At 55.9% G+C, this 22,620-nt stretch overlaps 1 protein-coding gene across 17 annotated transcripts in view; it reads right to left on the bottom strand.

Moving 5' to 3' along the window:
* The window catches only part of MYO18A (myosin XVIIIA), a 102,168-nt gene that overhangs the window by 18,195 nt on the left and 61,353 nt on the right, over window positions 1-22,620 (bottom strand). For all 17 annotated transcript variants that reach the window (XM_053212438.1, XM_053212439.1, XM_053212427.1 and 14 more), the window contains 19 exons: window positions 20,948-21,089; window positions 20,633-20,792; window positions 19,446-19,632; window positions 18,904-19,147; window positions 14,560-14,669; window positions 11,376-11,441; window positions 8,256-8,384; window positions 7,408-7,551; window positions 6,934-7,023; window positions 6,667-6,786; window positions 6,353-6,464; window positions 5,811-5,938; window positions 5,383-5,537; window positions 3,494-3,617; window positions 3,207-3,407; window positions 2,532-2,642; window positions 1,684-1,788; window positions 1,176-1,322; window positions 686-799 (listed from right to left, as the gene is read on the bottom strand). In XM_053212438.1, the coding sequence (XP_053068413.1) occupies window positions 686-799; window positions 1,176-1,322; window positions 1,684-1,788; window positions 2,532-2,642; window positions 3,207-3,407; window positions 3,494-3,617; window positions 5,383-5,537; window positions 5,811-5,938; window positions 6,353-6,464; window positions 6,667-6,786; window positions 6,934-7,023; window positions 7,408-7,551; window positions 8,256-8,384; window positions 11,376-11,441; window positions 14,560-14,669; window positions 18,904-19,147; window positions 19,446-19,632; window positions 20,633-20,792; window positions 20,948-21,089 (2,589 nt within the window). The remainder of the gene's footprint in view (window positions 1-685; window positions 800-1,175; window positions 1,323-1,683; window positions 1,789-2,531; window positions 2,643-3,206; window positions 3,408-3,493; window positions 3,618-5,382; window positions 5,538-5,810; window positions 5,939-6,352; window positions 6,465-6,666; window positions 6,787-6,933; window positions 7,024-7,407; window positions 7,552-8,255; window positions 8,385-11,375; window positions 11,442-14,559; window positions 14,670-18,903; window positions 19,148-19,445; window positions 19,633-20,632; window positions 20,793-20,947; window positions 21,090-22,620) is intronic.

Genomic DNA, 22,620 nt, shown 5'->3' with positions numbered 1-22,620 from the left:
ATTAAAGAATTTGAATTACTCACCTGAAAACTGCTGAGGAGCACAAATGTCACGGGGATAAATCAAGCCCGGGAGATTGGCATCTCTCAGCAGATGGGTGACCAGCTGGGGGGCCGCGGAGCCCAGAGCCCCCAGCCTAGCCTCCCCGCTGCCCCCTTCCCTGCCCAAGGAGGTACTGGTGGCCGCATCCCCGTAATGAATTCCTGGCCGATGGATGGGCCGTGGGAGAGGTAGGGAATTAAAAGGGAAGCATTAAATAAAAGCTCTAATTAGCTGCCGCTTGGGCTTGTCAGTGGGCTGGCCAGGGGAAGAGGAGGGAAACAGAGCCATCCCATCCTCTTATCGGTGCTTCCGCTAATCTCTAGGCACCTGTTTACATCCCTCAGCCACATTAGCTGCCTTTATTTATGGTGTCGGGGCCTGCGGCCAAGCTCCCACAGGCAGGTGGTTAAAACAGGGAGATGGGCCCTTGCTGGCTCCCTCTTCCACCTTGCCCCCCTCCCAGCCTCTGCTCTGAGTGGGGAGGGGCGAAGGAGGGGAGGCCCCCTCTCCCTGCAGGAAGTCCTGGAGTGAAGGGAGTGGGCTGAGGCAGGGCCCCCCGTCTGGGGGGAAGGGAGCCACAGTTACAGCTCTATTTTGCTTCAGCCGCCCTCCTGAGCCTGGCTCGCACACCCCAGTCCCTCACCGCGGTCTTGGCTTTGGCGATGTCATCAATCTGCAGGTGCAGGTCTTCGATCTCCACCTCCATTGCTTTCCGCGCTTTCACGGCCGCTGCACAGGTGAACTCTGACTCCTCCAGCTGGACACAGAGCCACCCCCGCCCCAGGGAGAGACGTCAGCCATTCCCTGGGAGCAGGAGGGCTGTACAGGGTGCTCACAGGGGAGAAGGAGCCCAGGCTCTGTTCGCTTGACCCCAGGGCTGTGGTGTGTTGGGGTGCACGCACAGGCATCTGCTGTGGCAGGGAGGGTGGGTACGGGGACCCATCCATGCCATCCTGGGGCTTGGCGGTCACGCTGTATGGCAGGCACAGATCCTAGGAGTCTGGCTGCTACAAGTGGCTTCTCCCCCTTCCCTGTTACCTTCCTTCTCAAGGACTCAAGAATCCCTGAGAGGGGCAGGAGCAGGAGAAAGAACCAGCCCCCTGGAGCTGCCGACTTCCTCTCTGTAAAGATACCTGGTTCTTCAGCTGGGCGATCTCCCTCTTGCTGGGTGCGTTGTTCTTCAGGTGGTCCAGCATGATCTGGGCATCTGCCAGCAGGGCCTTGGTGCGCTTCAAGTCTTTCCGGAGCCGCTTCTCTGACTCCAAGTCCCGCTGGTTCACCTAGGTGGACACCAGAAGCTGGGGCTCTGGATTCCACCACAGAGCCTCCTCCTATCTTCCCTAAGCCCCTGGTTCACTCTTGCCCTCATTCTGAGAGTCTCCTTAACAAGTAACAACAGAGGAAGTGCCAGGGTCGTGCCAGCCAGTGAGAAAAGCCCGGGGGTGCTGTGTGTGGTAATGACCCCAGTTATACACGCGATGACGGTGGGCTTTACGGAGCCCAGTCCCCCTCCCCATTCCCAGCTTTGTATCCCCGAGATGGCCTCCCTAAGGCCGGACGGTCTTTGTATCCCCGAGATGGCCTCCCTAAGGCCGGACGGTACAGGCTGTTGGCCGGGCCCCGCCAGCAGGCCATGATTACCTGGTCGCTGAGCGTGGCGAGCTTGCTCTCCAGTTCCCGCTTCTCTCGAAGCACCTTCTGCTTGTCCTCATACTCTTCCTCAAGCTGCACTTCCATTTGCTTCAACTGCAGGGCCCGGGGACAGAGGCCCACCGGTCCCTTCAGCGTCTGCTTCCAGCCAGTCCCCTTCCCTTCTGGATCCCCCTACCCTGGGAAAACTGTGGGGCGGGCTGAGCATGGAGGACCCCAAGAGGTCAGACCCCAAGTTCAAAGTTCCTAGGGTTTCAAAGCAGCCTGGGCGGGAGAGGAGGGACTTCGTTCTGAGTGGGAGGCTTCGTTCTGGAGTGGCCAGGCCCTGCTGGGTCAGGCTAGCTGACTGCAGAGGGGTACAGAGTGAGCTGTCGCTTGGCACAGAAAGCAGGGAGCATTCGTGCCTCAAAGGACTGAGCTTCTCTATCGACCCCGAGAGCACACATCCCAGCCAATGCCAGGGTCTCCAGCAGAGGTTCCGGGTCCAGAATGGCAATGGATGATAGTGTGGCTAAGGTAGGGAAACAGAAAACCCCTTACTTTATTTTTTTTAATGTTTATTTATTTACTGAGAGAGAGAGAGAGAGCGCGCAAAGGTGCAAGTGAGTGGGGGAGGAGCAGAGAGAGAGAGAGAGAGAGAGAGAGAGAGAGAGAATCCCAAGCAGCCTCCGCACTGTCAGTGGAAAGCCCAATTTGGGGCTCAATCCCATGAACTGTGAGATCATGACCTGAGCCAAAATCAAGAATTAGATGCTCAACTGACTTTAAACCCCTTCCTTTAAAGCAGTGATGGGGGAACCAGGGTTTGTATGGGACAGGGTAGGTGCCCATTACCTTACCTTCTTCTGACATGACTGCCGGGCCTCCTCCACCTCCTCATCCCGACTTTCCACCTCCTTGGAATGGGTCTGTCTCATTCGCTCCATTTCCATCTCTAGACGTAGCTTGGCCTAGAGGTGGTTGGGAATAGGGACCAGGTTCCTGACCCCAGTGCTACACCCTGACAGGCAGTGCTCCCTGGGCTCAGGAGTGGGGATGGTCTCTGCCAGAAATACCCCTGTGCTCCTGCCTTGCTCCTGTGGCAGTCAGCTTCTCCAGAGAAGCCGAACTCCCTCACTAGATGTTTGTCCCAGGCCCAGGGGAGGCTGCCAGAGGTGGGGACAATTCTGTAGGTCTTCCATTTGGCCTCCAGGCTCTAGCTCCCTGGACTGACACGGTGGCTGGGGGGCGGGCTGGGTGGGCTCAGAGCCTCCTGGCTGCTGTGCATCCTGAACCCCTGAACGCTAGAGCTCAATCAAGATTTGTTCTTGCGGAGAGCTACGTGAAAGCTTAATTACTTTCACACTGTGGCTGGCACCGATCAGGTGCTCACCCCACATTTTGTGAGTAAGGGAACGAATGAATGACTGCACATGGGAACTTGTCCTCCTCCGGCTATTCCCTGGGTTAGTGGCGGGGGGTGGGGGTGGGGGAGGGGGGATGCTGGTGCCTCCCTCAGCCAAACCCTGTAGCACCTGCTCCAACATCTGGATGGTCCCCGCCTGCTCATCCAGCTCCTCTTCCTGATCCTTGACCTTGGCCTCCAGGTCCCGGAGCTGTTTCTTGACCTTGGCCAGAGAGGCCTCATCCTTAGACTCTTGGGAAGAAATGTCCTGGAGCTCAGCCTCCAGTGAGACGACCTTCTGGGTGAACCCCGCAATGTCCATGTCTTTTTCCTGGAGCAAAAGAGAAGATGAGGCCGGCCGGGGCCCAGCCCGCGTCGGTGATGGGGATGGGGCACGGATGCGGGTGGCCCACACACCTCCAGTTGCTGCTTCAGGCTGAAAGCTTCGGCGAGGAGTGCATCCTTCTCTCGCTGCAGCTTCTCCCGCTGCAACTTCTCCCGCTGGGCCTCCTCGTGCGCCTGCGACAGCTCGCTGTCAAACCTGTGAGGGAACATGCGTGGCCAAGGTGGCTCCCCCAGCGCAGGGAAGAGTCCGGATCTCCGGCACCCAGAAGCCGCCAGGAATCAGGGCCACCATAGGACAGGATGCAAGTGGAGGCGGCCTCGCACGGCCCAAAAGCAGGGGGATAGGGCAGGGGTGAGGCAACATCCAGGATACAGGTCAGGCCACCTCGCCCTGCTGAGCAGCCTGGTCTGGGATGGGGGCATTTCATTGTGCCGGTCTAAGGAGCCCCTGTACCAGGGGGGCCTAGGAGGGACCCACAGACAGCTTCCAGGGAAGAGGTGGATAGACTCTGCCTAGTCGCTGTCTTGACCTTTTCCATTTCAACAGATCCAAGAACGAGGGGCCGGGTGGGCACTGAAATAGGTAGAAATGGACGTCCTGCCTCATCTCACTCACTTTCCACAGTTCATCTTGGCCACTCTAGATGAGCAGCTGGCTCTGGCCCCCACCCCTGGGTGCCAGCCTCTGGCCAGGCCCAGCAGAACTCGTGTCACCACCAGGACAGCCCACGCCGGGCTGGAAGCCAGCAGTCCCACTTGCCCAGCTGGCAGTGCGCTTCGATGGGCACACAGGCCAGGGTCGAGGCCTCTTTCCTTGCTCCTCTACTCCTGGCCTCCTATTTCCCGCCCAGTGACTCTAAATAAGGAGCAAATTGCTGAAATTCCTCTTGATACCTTCCCTGAATAGCTAATGAGGTTCCTGTTGAAAACTGAATGGCTCCCCCCAACCCAACCCCACATTAAAAAAAAAAAAAAGGTAAGGAAACTCCGGGCAGCTGAAATGAAACCTAATAAGTTGCCCAGCAGGGAGTGCAGCAGGAGACGGTAACTAGGCCGGGCTGGCACTGCCATCGGGGTGCTCGGGAGACGGGTCCCGCTAAGGGTGCCCGCCTCTACGGGAAAGGGAGGGTGGGGTACAGAAGAGAACTAGGGAAGCGGAGAGGCACGGTGCTGGGAGCGAGGAGTAAGATCTGTCTCTCCTCACTCTCTGCAAGCAGCGCCCAGCTGGGAGGACAGCAGAACGCCCAGGAGGCCGAGGGTAACCCCGGGGTCACTGGAAGGACTCGCCTCTGCCCTGCTCACCCCCAGGGTCGTGGGTGTGATGCTGTTCCTTCACCAAGGCACCCGGGGCCTCTGCTGAGAGGCCCTCCCCTGCAGAGGGGAACTAGGCACTGTTCCTGCTCCCTGGGGCACCCTGCTGCTCCCAGGGTGTGTGGGTTCCCTGATGTTGCTAATAAAGGCGTCCCATTCCCATCCCCAGCCAGGGAAATTAATTTAGATTGGATTTTATCCTGTGAGGGCTGCCCCCCTCCTCTGTGTCATTACCATAATGAGATGGAAGTAGCACGGTGGTTTAACAACATTAGCCAGGAGAGGGTGTCTGTGTGGCTCAGGCAAGCGGGAGATGGGGAGCGGGGTGGGGGCAAGGGGCAGGGCCGCGGGTGCGTTCTGCACAGGTCCTGGGTGAGCTCGTCCTACTGGGTCCAGGCAGGGTGATGGGCACACACTGTGGGGAGCACGTCCAAGAGCGAAGGCCCGAGCGGGCCTCCAGTGGGGATGCAGCCTGAGTGCTCCTCAGAGGTCAGGGGTGAGACACATTCCAGGACAAGGGACCATGCAGGCATGGTCCCTGACCCAATTCAGGCCCTCGTTCCTTGTCTCCTCCCTGGAGGGGGAGGCAGGGAGCCCTGTTGGGGTTGCTCTAGGAAGTCTTCTGTGTCCAGGGCGGGGGACCCACCCACCTCCTCTGCTTCTTCTCTAGCTCGTGGTTGCGGACCTGCTGGCCCTCCAGGTGCAGCTTGGTGTCCTGCAGCTCAGCTGTTAGCCGCTGGCACTTCTTCTTGAGCTGCTGCAGAGCCCGCTGGCTCTCGTCACTGTCGGCCTGCAGGTCTCCGAGCTAGGGCCAAGGTGGGGCACAGGGTCAGCAGCCAGCGAGGGGCCCGGAAGTATGGGCGGAGAAGGGGAGGAGGAGGAGGCGGGGGAGGGAGGGAGGGAGGGACCCAGGGATGTGGGTTGAAGTCTGGGACATCCAGGGAACCGAAGACACTCTCTAACAATTGTTTGCCCTCGGGTGTCCCCAGCACCGAGAGGCTAACAGGTGGACACTGGGGGCTCGCCGGCTCTGCGTGGCCCTCCCAGGCACAGGCCGCCCTCCTTCCGCCAGCCTCACCCGCCTCTCCAGCTGTCTCTTGTTCTGCTGCTCCACCTCCAGCTTGTCCTCAAACTCCTGCTGGAGCCGCTTCTTGGTGAAGTCCACCTCCCGCATGGCTCGCTCGTACTTCAGGCGCCACTCACCACCTGCAGGGTTGGGGGCAGACAAGGGAGGACCAAGCTGCTGAGAGTCCCTGAGAAGGGACAGAGGGCACGAAGCAGGTGGAATGGGCCAGAGGGACTCAGAAAGGTCTCTGGAGTGACAGCTTCCTCACAAGCCAGCAAAAGACTAGAGAGGGTGTGTGGCTATGTGTGCTGTCCTCTCCCCGGGGACCCTCAGACCATGGCCCTCAGACACTGTCATGATCACGGTTGCATAACCCTCCATGATGATCCCCTACATTCACCGGCACCTCTACCTTCTCGTCTATTTCTTTCACTGGAGCCTTGCACCAGCTCTACGGATGGGGGATGGGCCCAGGCCAGGGGCGCGGCTGCCCAGGGGTGGGTATCAAGCTTGCCACTCAGGCCACTGCCGAGCTCCTCTGGCCTCACACCCACCTGCGTCATCATCGTCCACCTCCCCGTTGATCTCAGCTGCCCGGATGAGACGGGCCTCCATCACCTCCATTTCCATCACTTCCATTTTCTTCTTCAGCGCATCATACTGGGTCTGTAGAGGGGAGGCGTATGAGGCTGCCATCCCACTCCCTCACTCGGTACCAGCCAGGGCCCTGAGCCACGCAGACCACGGTCACGTGCTCACCCAGGGTGGACAGGGGTGCCGGGCCACCTGTCCCCAGTGGGGGGAGCGGATGGATACCAGGGCGTGGTAGTCACTGGCACGACTGTCTTCACCCCGGCCCTGCCCTCACCTGTAGCTCCTTCATCTCCTTCTCGGCTCGGAGCCTCTCGGCGGCCTCTGCGTCCAGCAGCTGGGAGGCGGACTCTCCTGTGTTGCGTTCATCAGTCAGCTCCGATGTCAGCTCTGAGATCTGGGGTTGGGGGGAGGGAGTGGCCACCAGTTGAAATGCCTGCCTCACTCAGCTGGAACCCCTGGGCGGGGCGGGGGAGGGGGGGCGCTTCCTAGGCCTGGCACCCCGCACAGGTGGCCAGTCAGCCTGGTGTTGGGAGTCACTCACCCGGGTTTCCAGCCGGTCGCTGTTGAGCCGAAGCTCGTTCCGCTCCTTCTCCACCTTCTCAAGCTTGTTCCGCAGTTGCTGGATCTCCTCCTAGGGTGCAGTAAAGAGGGCAAAGTGAGCCAGAGGCACTGTGGGAGGCTGGGGCCTGGAATCAGCACCCCTGGGGTGAAGGGAGCTGGTGAAGCTTGGGCCAGGACACAGGGAATAGGAAGCCACTGCCTCCCAGGGGCTCCTATCCCTGGACCCTTCCCCAGATGCTAAGGATGCCTGCGATTTTATGCCGAGAGGCTACCCAGCGGCTTAGCCAGCACCCTAGAGGGACGCCTTCCGCTTGGTGGGCATAGTTCAAGGACACCAGCTCTCTGGACTAAATAAAGAGCACTTGGGAGCCCAAGACAAGCCAGCAAGGCTTTTGCCCACACGGATGAACCTGTCCTCTCCCATTGGCTTGGCCCTTCCCAGGCTGTTACGTACGTCTTTGTTCCGGATCTGCTCCTCGGACAGCTGCACCTCGATGAGGGGCCGCACGGTGGTAAAGAGTTTCCACCAGGGCCAGTCCTTCACCCCTTTGTTCTTCTTGATGTTCTTCTGCACACAGCGGATGGCCAGGTCCTGGATCTGAGTTGGGGCGGGGGTGGTGCACAACAGGGACCTCAGTCCCAAGCGCAACAAGGATCCCCACCACCACCGGCAGCACAACGGCCAGGTTGAACCCCCCCGCCCCCGCCCTCGCCCCCGCCCCATTCAAACACTCCCTCCACCACCCCTGGTTCTCAGCCTCTCCCCATGCCTCAGAGAGTGGGCGGTAGGGAGCCTGGCGCTGGGAGCACCGCACTGGGCACTAACCGCTCTGCCGTCATTAGGAATAATTTCATCTGCTTTATTTGCTGCCTGATTATTTCCAGCACCCTGGCCTAGATGTGCTATAAAACCTAATCTTGCTGAAACACAAGAGGCGGCGGTGCTGGCTGTTTTATGGACTTGCTAATAAGAAAAGGAGTCGCTGACACAGCTCCTTAATCTTCATGGAGCAGCCTATGATCCAGAGCCCACCTTCCCCTAAGCCCTGCCCCCCACCCCTGCCCTAGGACCAGGCCACACGGCCCCAGAGCTGGGCATACCAGCACACTCTCTGGCACCCAGGAGCTGCCCATTCCCCGCCCCGGCCCAGAGCATGCTGGCCCTGGGAGGCCCGTGCCTCTTCTCCCCCAGCTAACAATAACTCATGGCCCCAAGACCAGCCTCCTGCCCCAGCATGTCCCCTTGAACCCCCGCCCCCACCCCAAGTACTCAGCTCTGCCACCTAGGCCGGGGAGTGGGACCTTTTTCTTCTTGAAGTGCTGGCGGGCCAGGTAGCCCCTGCAGGCCGCCTGGAACAGGGTTAGGTTCCTGCTGGTCTGCTCGTCCCGCTGCTCCTCCAGCCGAGCCAACGTGCCAGCCCTGAAGAACACCTGTGGAGAAGCAGGCCGGATGAAGGCGGGTGATGGGCTCCGGGCAGCCCAGCAGGGGAACAGGCAGCTGGCACAGGAGACGGGCAGGCCTGGGAGGGGGCCCTTGGCCTGGGAAGAACCTGAAAATCCAAGGGAACAAGAGAGGAGGGAAGGAGCAAGGAGAGGCCCCAGGATGGCTGAGGGAGGAGGCCCAGGCTGGGGGCTGGGGCGATGTTTTGGAAGGAGAGGAGTAGGGTGGGAAATCTAACTTCAAAGAGAGATAAAAGGAGAGGGAAGTCAAAGGGAAGGAATCTGGGACAAGAAGGAAATGAAGCGGCCACTGTCAAATGGGGACAGGACACCCCTCAGCAACATCTACGGTGGCTTCTTCCCCCAGGACTGCCAGCAACACCGTCCTTGCCCCCTGGGCCCACAGCCCACCGCAGGGCCCACCGCAGGCTCCAGCCACCTCGGATCAGGTGAAGTGGATGGTGGGGAATGTGTGTGAGAAGAGAAAGGTCCAGCAGCCGTGGGCAGAGAAAGGGTGGGGCAAGGGGCAGGGGGTACCCTCCCTGCACCCTCCCCACTCAGTTTCATTTTAGACAATCTCCTCTTTCATGTGCCAACATCCCACCTCCACACACACACACACACACACACACACACACGCGCGCGCGCGCGCGCACACCCACACACACACACACACACCCAGGTTTCATCTCATGAAAAAGCCAGTGGGGTGGGCGGGGGTTGGCCCCATCAAGGGACCTGTTGTACAGGTTTGGGGGCTGGAGAGCAGATGTGAGAGGAACCAGCTGGGCGCCCCCACATCCAGCATTTCCTCTCACTCTTTGGTGCTCTGAGCTGGGGCTGGGTAAAATTTCCCCTGCTAAGAGAAGAAGAGGGGGAAATATATAGGCGAAAAAAGACTCTAGGATCCTCACAGAGGGCAAACGGACATCCGGGAATATGCCCACCTCCACCTTGCCCAGAACACAGAAAATTCCCTTTCTGGGGGCCAAGAGAAGATGTGAACTCCACAGGAAACACTCAGAACCAATACCCCCAGACCCCTCCTTCAGTGAAGAAGTGGGGAGAGGGCCTACACTTTCTGCTGAGAAAGCTTTGCCTCTGGCGACTCCACAGAAACTTAGTCCCCTGGGCCTGGCCTAGGAGAAAGCCAGCTTGGTCCTCTGCAACGTTTCCCCAAATCCCACGCTGGGGCTGAGTGCCTGGGATCTCCTACGGGCCTCAAGCCCTACCTGAGCCTTCATCTCCCACAATGTGTGAGCCTGAGACTCCACCAGGGGGTGGGGAATATCCAAGCCCCCCCAGAGGTGGACACATGAGCTAGTGGCCAGCACACGTGGGTGTCCGACTAGGGCCAAAGAAGGGAGGTGCGGGTTACGGGATGGAGAGTGGCCCCCATTCTCAGTGTCTCACAATGAGAAGAGAAAGGGTGGTCTAGGCACTGGGGCAGGGAACCTTAGACCTCTGCCGAGCAGCTGTACGTTAGTGGGGTTAAGAGTCCTTTTGAGTATTAGGTGAAAGCTCGGGGCCCTCTCCTCCCCCACATACCCATCCACACAAATTTTGCAAATTTCAAGAGACTCTCAGGTCCCCAAACACCCTGCCTGAACCCTCAGTGTCCTGTGGGCTCAGACTGAGACCGCCTCCTCGGCCGCAATGCGACAAACACATGGAATCTTTGCTCACCAGCCAGCCCAACCACAGCCTAGAAGCCCTGAAATTTTTCCCCCAAATCAGATGTGAGCAAACATCCAACTTTGCCCCTAATTCCTCTCTGAGTACGCGTGTGCCCTGGGGCTGTCCCGTCTCGGCCAGGCACCTGGGATGCAGCAGAGGGTCTGAGATGGCAGCCGGGAAGAGGACCAGCCTGTACAGGCCCACTCTTGCCCGAGATGTGGCTTGGAGGACGTGCCACCCCAATGCCACCAGCAGCAGTCCTGGCCTGCCAGAGGGGTAGCAGCCTGCCCAAGAGACCAAGAGGCTGAAGTGAAACCTTGGACTGTAGGCTTCCCAGGGAGGAAACTCAGCTGGCAGCCCCTGGGCTCACAGATGGTTGGGGATGGGAGAGGTCGAGTCAGACACAGTGAGACCTAAACCAGAAAAATGACACAGAAAGAGTGGGACCACAGAAGACCCAGAGAACAAAGAAAGAAACAAAATGATGAGCCAGAAGCCAAGGAAGAGACCAGCAGGAACTGCCAGGGCCCCAAGGAAAAGGGAAAGCCAGCAGAGACACAGATACAGCCAGCGGACAGGAAAGGGAAGGGTGAGACTGTGACTCAGAATACAGAACAGAGAAAACAGAGCGGACAAGCAACACCGAGCCTTTTCTGCGAGCATCTCCTTCCACTTCACGCTCCCCACGAAGCCCTGGGACCCGGAGTTCCCTCCCTCCCTGCTGACAGGTGGACAGGTTCAGAACCCTCTTCGTGGCTCCCAAATGCTCTCCCTCCCACCACAGCCCTCGGGGCACATACGTGGATGCCACCTGTCAAGTCTCAGGACAGAGGGGCGCGCAGGGCTCCTGCCTGCAGGAGGGACGCTCGCCTGAGAGCAGTTGGGCAGACCGGCACCCAGACCGGGCGTGCCTGCCTTTTATATGCCACGTTCCATTCAGATGAGGAATCGGGCTTGTGGGCAGGTGGTGCCGGCCCAGCCTCACAGTGTCCTGCTTGCTCTTCTGGGACCCTGGCGGCCCTGGATGACTCGCCAAAGGGTCCCCTGGACAACTCCTGTCCTCCCGCTTTGTCCGGCTTTCCTCCCTTCTGTCTCCCCCACTCCCCACACCAGGACTCAGGCCAAGTTCAGGGCCACCTTCCAACCCACTCCCTCCTGACATCACAGGGGTGTTCACGGCACTGAACAAGCCAGTTATTCAGAGGGAGGGAAAGTCAAGTTTGCGGCAGAAGGGAAGGGCCAGCTATCTGGACAAGGGTGGCCGGAGAGGGACGGCCCAGCTGCCTTCCTGTAGGGACAACTCACCCGGCTCAGGCCCATGCAGCAGCTGCTCTTCTCCAGGTCGAGGGACTCCAGCAGCTCCTCCACTGCCTGCAGAGACATGCCCCTGTCAGGGAGGCCAGGGACCACCCCCGTCTCCACGCGGGACTCTGCCCAGTCACGAGCCTTTCCCATCCTCCACTGAGACAGTCTGTTACTTATTCAACAAGCACCCTCAGTGGGCATCTGCAGTGTCAGGCACTGTGTTAGATTCTGGGTACGTAAAGATGACTACGAGAGGAACAAGTTGTCTTGTTGGGGGGTGAAACAAGTGAATTAGAGAAGTACACTGAGGAGAGGCACTAGGTCAGACAAGGGAACCATGGAAGGCATCCTGGAGGAGGTGTTGCTTGTGTTGAGTCTTTAGCTACAAGTAAGAATTAGCCAAAGTAGGAGACGAGGCATTTCGGGCAGAGGGACGGGCATGAGCAAAGGCCTGGAGACTACAAGAATGCACCAAGGAAACCAGACAGTTGAGTACAGCAGGAGTGAAGGGGATAGGGCAGCTAAGGTGCAACTAGACAGGGGGGCAGTAGCCAAAGGGTGAGGTGCCTGTGTGCTTTGAGAACCCATGGAGGGCTCTCTCAAGGAGGAACATGATCAGATTTGCATTTTTCAGTGATCCCGCTGGCGCACGGTGGGAGAATGGACGGAGATCCCTTAGGCAGTTACTGTAGTAATTCATAGGAGAGGAGGCTAGAGCCTGACCCACAGGGAAGAGAAAGAGGCGGAAATGCAGGTGATGTCAAGGAGGCAGAGCCTTGCCACGTGTGAGAGGGCAGGGTAGACGACTGAGGTTTCTGACTTCTGTAGCTAAACAGTTAATGGTGCCATTCTCCAAGGTAGGAAACGGAAGGGCAAGAGTAGGTTTGGGGGGCGATGGAATCGAATCAGTTTGGTCTGAACGCTCTGAGTTTGAGGTGTTATAAGGTCAGGTAGAGAAGTCCAGAAAATGGCTAGATAGAAATGCATGTCTGAAGTTCAGGAGAAAGGCCTGGGCTACAGGTATTGATTTGAGAGTCGTCAATACGTAGACAGTAGTTGAAGTGATGGGTGTGAATGAGGTTGCCCAGGAAGAGGCTGTAGAATAGAAAACACGGACGTCCAGGGAGAGCGTCTTAAAGGAAGGGGGAGGTAGAAGAAAGGAAGCTCAGAGGGACAAAGAAAGAAAGAACAGAGAGACCAGAGCAAAGCCAGGAGTGGCAGCAAAGAAACAGAGCAGAGAAAGTTTCCAAAAGAACAGAGTTGTCAAGAGAGTCACATGGGCCAAGAAGCACAGAAAAGTGCCCATTAGTGCTGGCAACATGGAGGCCACGGGGCAATCGGAGACCAGTCCCGGGGTGTCAGGGCCAGGATCTAGGCAGCTGAGGGTGGAGGGATGGATGGCGGTGGGACGGGGGCAGGTCAGTGACAGACAACAGTCTGGGGTGAGAGAGGGTTGACGGAAGCCTCCTTTCTGAGCACAGTGTCTGCAGCATGTTTCTCTGTGGACAGAAAAAGGAGAGGCTGAAGGAACAGGAGAGAGAACAATTACCACTGAGGGAGCAGGCCTCCAGGGAGCCACCAGGAATGGATTCCAAAGCACAGAAGGAAGGGACTGGATGGGGGGGGGGGGGGCTACCTCTCCCACCCGGACAGGAGGGCTGAGGAAGGAGGCACCTGAAGAGGAGTGTACAGAAGGCAGAGGAGGAAGTTGGAACCTCAATTTTATTAGCATTTAGAGGCAAGGTCAATTGCTGGGCGGATGATGTGGGAAGGTGTGGAAGGGGGAGATTTGAGGAGAAAGATGGAGAATGGAACAGCAGGGAAGGAGCTTAGAATAGGGGCCAGGGAAGGATGGGGCATATGAAAAACTTGCTGGGCCATGTCAAGGGCCCCGTTGAGGCTGGAGGCCAGGAACCTGTAGGACTTCAAGTCTACCCAATTGTATAATTTTCTCCCACAGCTCTTGGGAGTCCCAAATGGAGGAGCACAGATGCCTGGAGGCTGGCCCTAGTGTGTGTGTGTGTGTGTGTGTGTGTGTGTGTGTGTTGTTTGGGGGGGGCCGTGGGCGGGGGGCGGGTGCCATGGGAGGCTCAGGAGAGCTGAGGGTGACAAAGGCCAAGTGATGGGAGGGCTGGACCACGGCATTGAGGCTGAGTGGAAAAGGAAGGAAAGTTAGAAGGGAATGGAGTGGGGTCCAGAAGCGAGAGGTCTCAACAGGGTCAAAGAGCAAGTGTTCTGAGAGGAGGAGAGAAATGAGGTGCACAGGTAGAGGGCTGTGGTCAGAGAAGGCCACGTTAGAATTTAAGATTTCTGAAGTGAAGTGTTTCCAGGGATGACAAGGTGCTGGGTGTAGCCAGGAGTGGGAGGCTGGAATAAAGGTCAGGGGTCAGACAGAGGGGGGCTGTGTCATCTACATCCACAGCAAACTTGCCCAGGACACTGGCAAGTCCTGGATGGAAAGAAGTTTTAGAGGCCTCCGTGAATATGGGTCTGTGACTCAGGGGGCAAGGGGACAGGGGCTTTCTGCCCCATTCGGCCCCATTCTCCCTCTTAGGGAAGCCAAGGTAAGGTCTGAGATGCCTTCAGAGTCAGGCTGGGAGCCTGAGGCCAGAGCACAGTGAAAGAGGGGTCCTCTGCTCGAGGAGCCCTCTGGCTGTCTGCAGGGCTCCTCTGGGGAGTGATAGCCTGCGTGATAGCCCAGAATGGCAGGGAGGCCTCCCTTTCTGCAGCCATGAGTTCACCACCCTGTGCTGACAAGTGGCCCAGGAGCCTCTGGCTTACCCTGGCCTGGGAGGCCTTACCACACCCATCTTCCCCTTAAGAGGGATGCTTGCCTCACCTCTGGACAGCTTCTTGCTGTGGGAACCAGTCCGTGATGTGGGAGTTGAGGCTGAAGGGCCCAGGTGCTACCAATGGTACACCCAAAACATTAGTTCCAATCTGCCACCTGGGAGGCTCTTAGACGACCAGCTCGCCAGAGCACTGGCCTCCAGAGGGGGTGCTCTTCTCTGACTCCCCAGGCTGCCCTCTCCCCACCGCCACAGCTTGGCTGCCATGTGCCCCTGTCCTGGCCCCGGTCGGCCAAAACCAGGAGCCTGAGCAAGGGCCAGCCTGGCTCTCTCTAGGGGAGGAAAGGTAGCCACTTGGAGTGGGGTCTGAAGAGGAATCTGGGGTCCAGACCTACCCGCCTTTCATCCACCACGATGTAGTTGCGCCCATGTTTCTTGGTCAGGTGTGGTGCCAGGACGTCAAAGCGGCGGCGGAACTCGGAAAATACCATGTGGTCAGGGTAACCTAAAGAGAGGGCGGTCCAGAGTCGGTCCTTCAGCACCCCGTCTGCTCCCGGCACGCCTGATGGCCACTGGCACCCAGGTAGCAGGCAGGGACGTCACTGGAAGGGGAAGAAACTCAAGGGGGAGGAGAGGCCGTGGCTGAGGCAGGCCCAGGAAAGAGGGGTGGAGAGGGAAGAGGCAGGTGCAAGGGACAGGAGGCTGCCCTCCAGCGGGATTTCAAGGTTACAAAGGGAACAGTTTCCCTTAGAAGGAAGCAAGCTCCTTGTCAGTGAGGTGTGCAAACGGAGGATGGCGGACCACCTGGAGAAGAAAGCCGGGATGACCTCTAAGATGCTTTCTAGGCTCCGAGTCTATGACTCTGTTCGAACCCAGAAAGAACAATGTCTTCAGGGCTTAATAAGGAAACAGAAAATAGGGCAACAGAGAGTAGCTGAGAGGAAAAGTGCACAGGCTTGGGGTTGGAATCCTCACCCTGGCTCTTAGCATCATGTGACCTTGGGTGACCCACTCAACATTTCTTTCTTTTTTTTTTTTTTTTAGTCACAAAAAACTTTATTTAGAATGTAAAGTTTTGGGAAGTTTGTTAAAAATATCAAAAAGTTTGAAAGCACATGACTAAATAGGATTACGGATCATTACACAACTTAAGTTTTAAGTTTTAACCAAAATGGCACTAAGAGATTCTATAGAAGGTTATATAATTTTTAGCAAAACTCAGCTCCTTTAATATCAATAAGTTTTAGTTTTCTTAGGTAATTAGAGATCTGATAAAAACAAATATAGAAACCTTGTTTTCTGGGCAGATAAAGAAAAAAAATGTTGTGACTTCTTATCAAGAGCAGATCAATAATCTAAGAAAGTCTTCTTTTTAACAGAGAGAAAAACAAAATTTTAATTTTAGACTGGTGTACTTTTTTCCATTTTAGGTTTTTATTTTAATTCTAGTTAGCTAGCATCTGGTATTATATTAGTTTCAGGTATACAATATAGTGATTCAACAATTCCATACATCACCTAGTGCTCATCACCTGTTTCATCCACCCTCCCTGGCCCTCTCTCCTCTGGTCAATTATCAGTTTGTTCTCTCTAGTTAAGAGTCTGTTTCTTGATTTCTCTCTCTCTCTCTCTCTCTCTCTCTCTCTTTTTCCCCGTTGCTCATTTGTTTTGTTTCTTAAATTCCACATATGAGTGAAAACTTATGGTATTTGTCTTTTTCTCACAGACTTATTTTGCTTAGCATTATACTCTCTAGTTTCATCCATGTCATTGCAAATGGCAAGATTTCATTCTTTTTATGGCTGAATAATATTCCATTGTATATATATACACTACATCTTCTTTATCCATTCACCGATTAGAGGATACTTGTAAATAGCATTTATTTTATTTTATTTTATTTTTTAATTTACACCCAAATTAGTTAGCATATAGTGCAACAATGATTGCGGGAGTAGATTCCTTAGTGCCCCTGACCCATTTAGCCCATCCCCCCTCCCACAACCCCTCCAGTAACCCTCTGTTTTTTCTCCATATTTATGAGTCTCTTATGTTTTGTCTTCCTCCCTGTTTTTATATTATTTTTGTTTCCCTTCCCTTATGTTCATCTGTTTTGTCTCTTAAAGTCCTCATATGACTTTTGTCTTTCTCTGATTAATTTCACTTAGCATAATGCCCTCCAGTTCCATCCAGGTAGTTGCAAATGGCAAGATTTCATTCTTTTTGATTGCTGAGTAATACTCCATTGTATGTATATACCACATCTTTATCCATTCATCCACTGATGGACATTTGGGCTCTTTCCATACTTTAGCTATTGTTGATAGTGCTGCTATAAACATGGGGGGGGGCATGTGTCCCTTGGAAACAGCACACCTGCATCCCTTGGATAAATGCCTAGTAGTGCAATTGCTGGGTCGTAAAACTATTTTTAGTTTTTTGAGGCACCTCCATACTGTTTTGCAGAGTGGCTGCACCAGCTTGCATTCCCAACTCAACATTTCTGACTCTCGGTCTCCCGATCTTTAAATGGTGGACCTACCACTTATCTTGCATGGTAGTCATGGGGCTTGAATGACAAAATATGTAGAAAGCACAGTGTGGCTCACATAATGGGTGTTCAATAAAATGCTACCTTCCTTTCCTCAGTCCACTGAAGCAAGACACAGAAAGGGCACCCTTAGTGCTCCTATCCTGACCTTGAGCCCTAGGCCGAGTGACCAAGACTTATAGATTCTCTTTCCCTGAAGAGTGTTACCTCTAGCAGAGACCTCCCTAAGGCTTGAGGTGAGGGCAAGGGTCAGATGGCTTCTAGCCTGGAGCAAGGTCGGGATGGTGGCCAGGAGGAAGTTACCCCGAGCCACTTGAGGGAACCAGAGCCCGTGGCAGAGGACCACGAGAGCCACTCTTACAGATTCACAGAATTTAAACTGAAAAGGGGTCTTAGAGCAGATACAACTCATCTTCCAGGCATGGAAGCTGAGGCCGAGGAGGTGGACCGAACGGCTTGCTCAAGGTCACAGAGGCTGCGGCTAGAGGCAGAACTGGACTCCAAAGCCGGGCTCTTGACAGCTAGTCGGGGGCTCACTCCACTCCACCGGCCTAGCCAGCTCTGGGAAACCCTCCAACTGGGAGATGAGGCTGATGCGTGTGCCCGATAATTGAAACAGGAGGCGGGGGCTGCTGAGGGGCCAAGACAAAGTGAGCTATTGATTGTATCTGAATTGCAATTAAATTGATGGGCCAGGATAGCAGGTCCGGACGCCTGGCATCTTAATTAATCATCAGCGCTATCGATGGTGGCTGGGGACTGGGTGAGGGGAGGGGGGCCTGCCGCTGCTGGCCTCATCGATCTGCTTGTTTGAGTAAAGCACATTGATTTTGGTTCAGAGCGGTAACAATCTGGTTTTGAAATAATAAACACCAACTCCATATCAAGACGTGGGGACAGATCAATGATTTATTTAGAGCAGGGCAGGGAGCCCGTGTTTTGGCTTTGGCTGCTAAGGAAAAGTGATGGAGTCCATGGGGATGCCTCAAGGGGGCCTGGCTATGGGCGGTGGGACCCTGCCAGTTCTTCTATCAAAAGGGAAAAGGGCAGAAATCTGGCAACCCTTAACTTCTCAGGCTAACGAAGCCCTACTCAAGAGGCATGGGCTTGGAAGCTGGTCCACCTGGGCCAAATCTCACTGTACCACTCAAGAGCTGTGTGACCCCAGGCAAGCTACTTAACATCTCTAAGCCTCAGTCTCCTCATCTGGGGATGGTAATAGCACCTATGGCTTATGAGATTGTTGGGAAAATTAATGAGTTAATGTCTATGACGAGTTCAGAATAGTGCCTGGTGTACCGTAAATACTCTAAAGATGTGAACTAGAGGTGATCCTCGAACAACATGAGAGTTAAGGGTGCTGACCCCCTGTGCAGTCAAAAATCCAAGTATGACTTTTAACTCTCCCCCACCCCCAACCACCACCCCAGAACTTAGCTACTAATAATCTACTGTTGACTGGAAGCCCTACCAATAACAGAAACAGTCGATTAACACATTGTCATGTGTTATGTGTAGTATATACCGTATTCTTACAATAAAGTAAGCCTAGAAGACAGCAAATGTCGTTAAGGAAGTCACAAGGGAGCAAAAAGACAGGCATAGTACCATACTACAAAAAGTCCGCATATAAGTGACCTGCACTGTTCAAAACCAGTTAGTCAAGGGTCAACTGTGCTAATTACTCTCACCCTTTCCATCACCTCCTCCAGATGGGTCCATAAAAAGGGTCTGTCTGACCTTTCTTGGGAATTTTACGTACTTCAGAAAAATTTAGCACCTCATTTCTCATCGGGGGGTGCAGCCCAGCCACCGGCCTGCTCTAGGAGATAGTTAGCACCACTGAGCCGACAGCTTGAGTGGGTCTGTTGCTGTGGGCAGAGCAGGGAAGGGGGAAAGAAGGAGCTGTGTGAATAGGGCACGTGGGGAACGGGGGGTGGGTGAGGAGGATTGGAATAGAGAAGGGAGAGGAGGAAGAAGGGGGTCAGCCAGGCAGAAGGAAAAAGAGAAAGGAACAGCCTGGGCTGGAGAGACCCCCACTGAGCAGGCACCAGAGGAGGAAAGAGATCTAGGGCCCAGAGGGGGAAGCAGCACCCCTCTAGCCCCATGGGCCCCATCTGGGAGGTGGGGAGGGGCAGGAGCCAGTTCTAGAAAAGAGAAGCAGTAGCTGAGAGGGAGGGAGGCCCACCTTGGCGGTACATGCGCATGGCGTCAAGCAGGCGGGAGCCGCGGAGCTGGGCACGGAGCAGGGGCACGTCCAGCTGCAGGAGCCCAGCCTCGCAGTGGTCCCCCGAGGGCAGGTCCAGCTCGCTGCTGCTGCTGACCCGGCGGGAAGACGCAGAACGGGGCTCCCCAGCCCAGCCCTCTGCTACAGGCAGGAAGCAGTGCACGAAATGCAGCTTTGATTTCTTGATGGTGTCTATGAGGGCGTCCTGCCAAAGGGAAAGAGGCAGGCCTCAGTGGATTCTGATGGCCCGGCCGGGGGTCAGGAGAGCTGGGACTGGCATCAGCATCTCCGCTCCCCACGGGATGGCAGGTGTCCCACCAGTGGCCAAGCCATGCCCTCACTCAGCCTGCGTGGCCACTCAGGCAGCCGTACCGAAAAGAGGACTAAAAAAGAGTGCAGTCAAGTCAGAGTGGGACGCTGAGTGGGCACCAGGTAAGTTGAGTGTGCCTAGAATGGCCAGAGAAGCCCCAAGAGGGCCCCGGAGGCTGGGCGGGCACACTCACCACCTGCAGCTTAATCTGGATGCACAGAGACTTCTTCTTGACAGCCGCCATGCCTGTGGTGAAGGTCTTCCGCATGCTGGTGGCCCGGCGCAGCGCCAGCTGCGAGCCGCCCTCTAAGCCTGCGATGGAGCCCGACAGCACCGTGGCGCTGCCCGCCCGGCCCAGAAACAGGTTGCTGATGATTTTCCTGCCGGAGGTGGAAGGGCAAAGGAGGGAAAGAAGTCTCACTGAGAGTGTAGTGGAGGCCGTTCCTTCTCCCAGTTCCTAGGACACCCCCAAAAGCCCCATATCATCGTGGCCAGTGGCCTGGGTTATCTGGCCTGGGGCTGCATGTCCCGCACCCTAGAGAGAAACTGTAGACAAATCTTCGAACAGGAAGAAGAGAAAACCACTGGGTGGAGGGGGACAGAAGCCTAGGGGTAGGCAGGCATTGAACAGAGTGGAGTGATCTGTTCTTGTCCATCACCCGGGAGGGCAGAGGTCCAGTGTGGCAGGAGAGATTAGAGCCCAGCATCCTCTGCCACGCCATAGAATCTGCATATGACATTTACTGGTTGTTATCTGAGCTCTCCCCCCGTCCCCCCCCACCCCCCAAATGGGCAGGGAGTTTTGTTTTATTCATTGCTATCTGCCAGACACCCGGAAGAGTCTCAGTCAAGGAGCAGGTGCTCAATAGTTATCTGCTAAATACACAAATGAATGACAGGCCTATATGACTGAGGGGTTTCTAAGGCTATTTCTGCCTTCTTTTAAAATTTTTAATTTTTATGGTATTTTAAGTAATCTCTACAGCCAGTGTGGGGCTTGAAGTCACAACCCTGAGATCAAGAGTTACATGCTTTTGTGACCAAGCCAGGCACTCCATTTTAAAGTTTTTGTTTGTTTGTTTGTTTTGTGTGTGTGTGTGTGTGTGTGTGTGTGTGTGTGTGTGTGTGTGTGTTTATTACTCCTGCCTTCTATGAAGAACGTGGAGGTGCTATTCAGATTTCAAACTATAGGTCCCTCCAACCATGTCCATCCCACCTCTATCCAGGAGGCCACTCCCAGGCCCTCAAGACCAATTGACCTTGGGTGTCACCTCTCAGGAAGTAGAGGCAATCAACCCTGCTGGTGAGGGGGCCTCTTAGACCAGGGAGGCCAAAACCAGCCCTGGGGACGAGACGTGGCAGAGCGAGTGGTGTCCTTACTTCTGGGAGTCCTGCAGGAGCCGGGGGGCATTCTGGGTGGCCGGGTTCTGTTTCGTGTAGCTCAGCCAGCCAGCTACATTATACTCGACCCAGTTGGTGCCATGACTGTGGCCCAGGAGAAAATGGTGGGGTTTGCTGCTGCGCAGGAGGGGGCTCTGGCCTGAGGATGGGAGAAGTAAGGTTCAGATCATCAGGGCACAGGCCCCAAAAAAGCCCAGGGACCCGGTGAGCCCTTCCAGACAGTACCATCTAGACCCGTATAATAGTGGGTCCTTCCGAGGGGTAGCAGAAGAGCCCTCTAGGGGTACCACCTACCTTTCTTGTCACCCTCCTGGGGGCCATAGTAGGAGAAAAGGCGCTCCAGGAGGGCATCCTCAGTGGCCCCTGGCACCAGCACCTCCTCTTCCAATAGCCATAGCAGGCCCCTTGCCTCGTCGGTGCGTGCCAGTGAGCGGACCTACGGAGAAGTGAAGAAATGCCCCCGTGTCACATGGAGCCCCTGGCCCGACCACACACTATCGACACGCCACCCATACGCACATGCATTGCAGCTCCTGCCACTCACGGCTGACACCTTGTGGAGCAGCTGCGCAGCAAGGAGAAAGAGGGAGCCTGAGAGAGACTAGAGAGAGAAGCCCACAGCAAAACACAGTTCCTAGGAGTCGTGTCCGAAGTCACCAAAGGCTGAAGGCTTCTTGTTAATCATCCTCACCCTCCTGGAAGTGAGGCTGTGTGGCCCTCACTCCCTGGGCATCACCTCCCAGGCAGACTAAACGAGATGAAGTCTGGAAGGTCCCTGGGCAGAGAGCATGGCCCGAAGGAAGCAGTTAGTCAGTGATGGCTGGGGTTAACCCTGGGCGCCCTGGCAGCCGGGGTGGGGCGGGGGGGGGGGGGGGGACGCGGAAAGGGCTCAGAGCACTGCAGGGGGGATTCCTGCAGGGTCATAAACTCGAGCGTCCAAATTGTAAGACAGGCGACTTAACAGATAGAACAGCCAAAATGGGAGGAGTTGGGTGACTGCCTAGCAGGTGTCCCCATCTGAGGGAAATGGCTATTTCCCAATCAGCTGTAGCCAACTTCTGTCCTGGAGGAACACTGGCCTAGTGCAGATAAACCTTCCAGCTTTTCAAGAGAAGGTGGAAATACTGAATTCTGGTTTCTAACACCCTACGCAGGCCACACAAACCAGGTCTGTGGCCACATCTGGTCTGACGGTGTCTTTTCTACAGCATTTCCAAGTCTTCCTTGAGCAAGAAGACAGAACCGCCCCCCCACCCCCATGCTTGCCTGGCCTTTAGGGACTGGGGGACGAGAGAAGTAAGAAAAGTGCCATTTTCCCTTTCTTTGAACCCAGCTGCCTGCATCTCCTCCCCACCCCCACCCCATGGCTGCCCAAGGGAGCCTGTGTGATTCTCAGGAGGAAGCAGAATGTGGCCAAGCACTGAAGGGCAGCTAAGGTCCCAGACTGGCTGGAGCTGCATGGCAGGACTGGGCAATGAAGGACAGTGCGCAACAGGCTCAGCACCGAGGGGTCCCTGTTCCAGAGGTGCTAAGGCCCATCAGATAGGGACAGCAAAGAAGGGAACCCACTGTCTGAGCCACTGCCACTGCTAAGCCACACGGACTGACTTTCCCACACCTCCTGGGAATGGCAAAGGCTCTCACGGAGGCCGGGACAAGAACCCAGGTGCCAGGAAAAGCAAAGCCAGCTTCCCTGGGGAGACACGGAACTTGGGCACTTTAAGGACTTGTCCCGGGGGACACTCGATCTCCCTGGGGCCCCACGCCCTTGTAGCATGGCAGGGCCTTCCCACAAGGAAGAGGGAGAGGGAGGCAGGGCTCAAAGCAGAGGAGGGGAGCCTAGCAAAAATGCCAATTCTCGAGAAAAGTCCCTATGAAACGTCCCTAACTGAAGACAATCAGCAAATGCCAAGTGTTCATCAGGCCGGCCGGTCTCCCAGGCAGCAAAGTACCCAAGATACTAGTCC

The sequence above is a fragment of the Acinonyx jubatus genome, chromosome E1, assembly GCF_027475565.1.
Source record: "Acinonyx jubatus isolate Ajub_Pintada_27869175 chromosome E1, VMU_Ajub_asm_v1.0, whole genome shotgun sequence".
In the NCBI taxonomy this organism is placed as follows: domain Eukaryota; kingdom Metazoa; phylum Chordata; class Mammalia; order Carnivora; family Felidae; genus Acinonyx; species Acinonyx jubatus.
The sequence above is the reverse complement of the archived record's forward strand: the minus strand, read 5'-3'. Positions and strand labels throughout refer to the sequence as shown.